The sequence below is a fragment of the Kalmanozyma brasiliensis genome (genome assembly GCF_000497045.1).
Source record: "Kalmanozyma brasiliensis GHG001 unplaced genomic scaffold PSEUBRA_SCAF20, whole genome shotgun sequence".
Classification (NCBI taxonomy): Eukaryota; Fungi; Basidiomycota; class Ustilaginomycetes; order Ustilaginales; genus Kalmanozyma; species Kalmanozyma brasiliensis.
In genome coordinates, this window is record NW_015961960.1 from 607 (window position 1) to 2,842 (window position 2,236).

Genomic DNA, 2,236 nt, shown 5'->3' on the forward strand with positions numbered 1-2,236 from the left:
TGAGCGGCAGCATCACCAGCAGCATTGGTGGCCAGTTGGTTGGCAGCAGGAAGCAGCGGGCTGTATAGAATAATGCAGATGTGTGAGTTGAAAAGTACTGTAAGGCTGATGACGCGTGAGGACGGGTGAACTTACATTTCAGCAGGGGACGTTGCAACCGTCCTGCCTTCAACTGCTGCATTGACAACAGTGTCAGCGTTGTCAGCACTGTCAGTGCGGACAGAGGGAGGTGACTGCGGAATCATTGTTGAAGAAGGCAGCTTGCGGCGTAGAACAAAGTATCCAGTAGTGAATGGAACGGAGAGCGTGAAGCAGCTGATGGTTTCAAGACGTCTGTTGGTACCTCAGCCAGCACGTCTTTATAATGCAGAGGTCCGTCTAGCCAGCTGTGTGCAGCTTGCAAACTTGCAGTCTGCCGTACTCTGGGCATAGGCTGTTGCATACCGCATTGCTTGCTTGCTGCGTACTTGACGGAGCAAAGTGAAAAATTTTGTTGACGTCTTCATCGCACTTGACTCAACACAAAGGGAAAGCACAGGAACAAAGGGGATATCAGTGGGACGTGCCCTGATAGGCTGGATTGGCCGGATATGCTGCTCCGTGTTCAGAGACAAAGGGAGATGGTGTTGGCGGATCCATCGTGAGGTGGTGAACAAAGGGACTCAGTACCGGGCGGCGGCGGCGGCGCCTGACAGAGGGAACCACTCACGTGCACCTGGCGGTAACTGTACACGCTGAGCATTGACGCGCTGGCCAACTGACGTGCTTGCGGTCTGACAGACTCAGAAGTTGACGCGTTGACGGTCTGACAGACTGGGAAAATGGCGCCTGACTGACGGTCTGACAGACTGAGAAAATGGTGGTCCGATGGACAGGCAACCGACCAACAGACAAACGTGCCAGATCTGCACGTTGGGCACGGCGCCAGTGTGCAAGTTGGATTTGTACGTTGGGCACTGGACCAGTCCTCCACATTTGACCGTTGCCCAGCCAATTTCCTGGCAATTTTGACGCATCCGTTGCCCATTGCCCGTTGCTCCTGCCAAAATCTGGCGTTTGACGTTGCTGCACTGGAGCAGTGTAAAATGGCGTGCCCATTGGACCAACGTGCAAATGGAGGGGTCCGCCCTTTGGCAGGGAAATGGGCGACGTCAATGCCCATTGCGCGCCGCCACCGCGCCACGGCCTAGGGCTAGTGCCACTGTCTGCGCGGTAGTGGGCAATCGAAATAGGCATTGACATCCCGCAATCGGGATTAAATTGTAATCGACAAAATCGAAGGACCGTATGTTCCAACAAGACCCACCTCGCTCCGACACCATATCCCATCCGCCGAGATCAGGCGTGGTGCCCCTTGGACCCCCAGGATGAGGAGGAGTTGGCGGACCACCAACCCGAGCCACCAGCTCTGCCTCTGTGGGCTCGGCAGGATGGGCGACAATCTCACCCATGGGCCTGCCAGGCAGCACCACCTCCACCAGCCGCCCTTCAGGAGGCGGAGTCTCCCAGAGAGGAGGAGACTTTGGCGTCCAATCCGGGCTTGGGGCATTGGCCCGCCTTTCGAGCTCGGACGGGGTGGGCGAGGGCGCCGGGGATGAGAGCGGCGACGAGCCCAGGAACATGGAGCTGCCACCCCGCGGGGAGAGCCCAGGCGGTGGTGGTGAAGCCGGCTTGTACACTGGCGAGCGAGGTGGGCCCACACTTGACGCAGGCGTACCGTACCGACGGGCCTGTTCTTGAAGAATGCCCTGGAAGAGCGCGTTGCTCTCCAAGGCCGTGGTAGCCAGCACTGCCAAAGGTGTAGAAGGCTGCTCGCCAACAGCAGGCTGGACCAGGTGCTCCTGAGGAGTCTGGTGGCGATGGCCATCCTGCAAGCGCTCGGTGATAGCGCTCTCGACCTCAGGAGAGCGAGGCCAAACTGCGGGGGTCAGTGCCGCAGGAGGGATAGCTGCATCCACCTCGGCTGAGGGGAGCAGCTCGATGGCGCGAGCCATGGCGGCAGGAGAACCACCCTGGACGCGGCGCACAAGGCCACAAGGACCAAGATCGATGGGCTGGCTAGCCAACTCGACCCCGTCAAGAGGCTGCGAGCCACCGCGTGCTGCTGCCTGGACCGTGGCAGGTGGAGTCACGCTGCGCGTGGCGGTCCGGCGAGTAGATCGGCGCAAGGCCGGCAGAGGAGGAAGCTCTTGAGCCATGTTGATGATGGCGAGCGCTTCGGTGGTGATGATGGTGG

General features: G+C 59.4%; 1 protein-coding gene across 1 annotated transcript in view; it reads right to left on the reverse strand.

Annotated features, from left to right (window-relative positions):
* Window positions 1–1,151: 1,151 nt before the first annotated feature.
* Window positions 1,152–2,236, reverse strand: part of PSEUBRA_003098 (uncharacterized protein) — a gene marked incomplete at both ends in the record, with an annotated part of 1,134 nt that continues 49 nt past the window's right edge. Inside the window, 2 exons of the mRNA XM_059464985.1 lie at window positions 1,152–1,201; window positions 1,307–2,236. The exon at window positions 1,307–2,236 is cut by the window's right edge and continues 49 nt beyond it. Coding sequence (XP_059321358.1) covers window positions 1,152–1,201; window positions 1,307–2,236 — 980 coding nt within the window. The remainder of the gene's footprint in view (window positions 1,202–1,306) is intronic.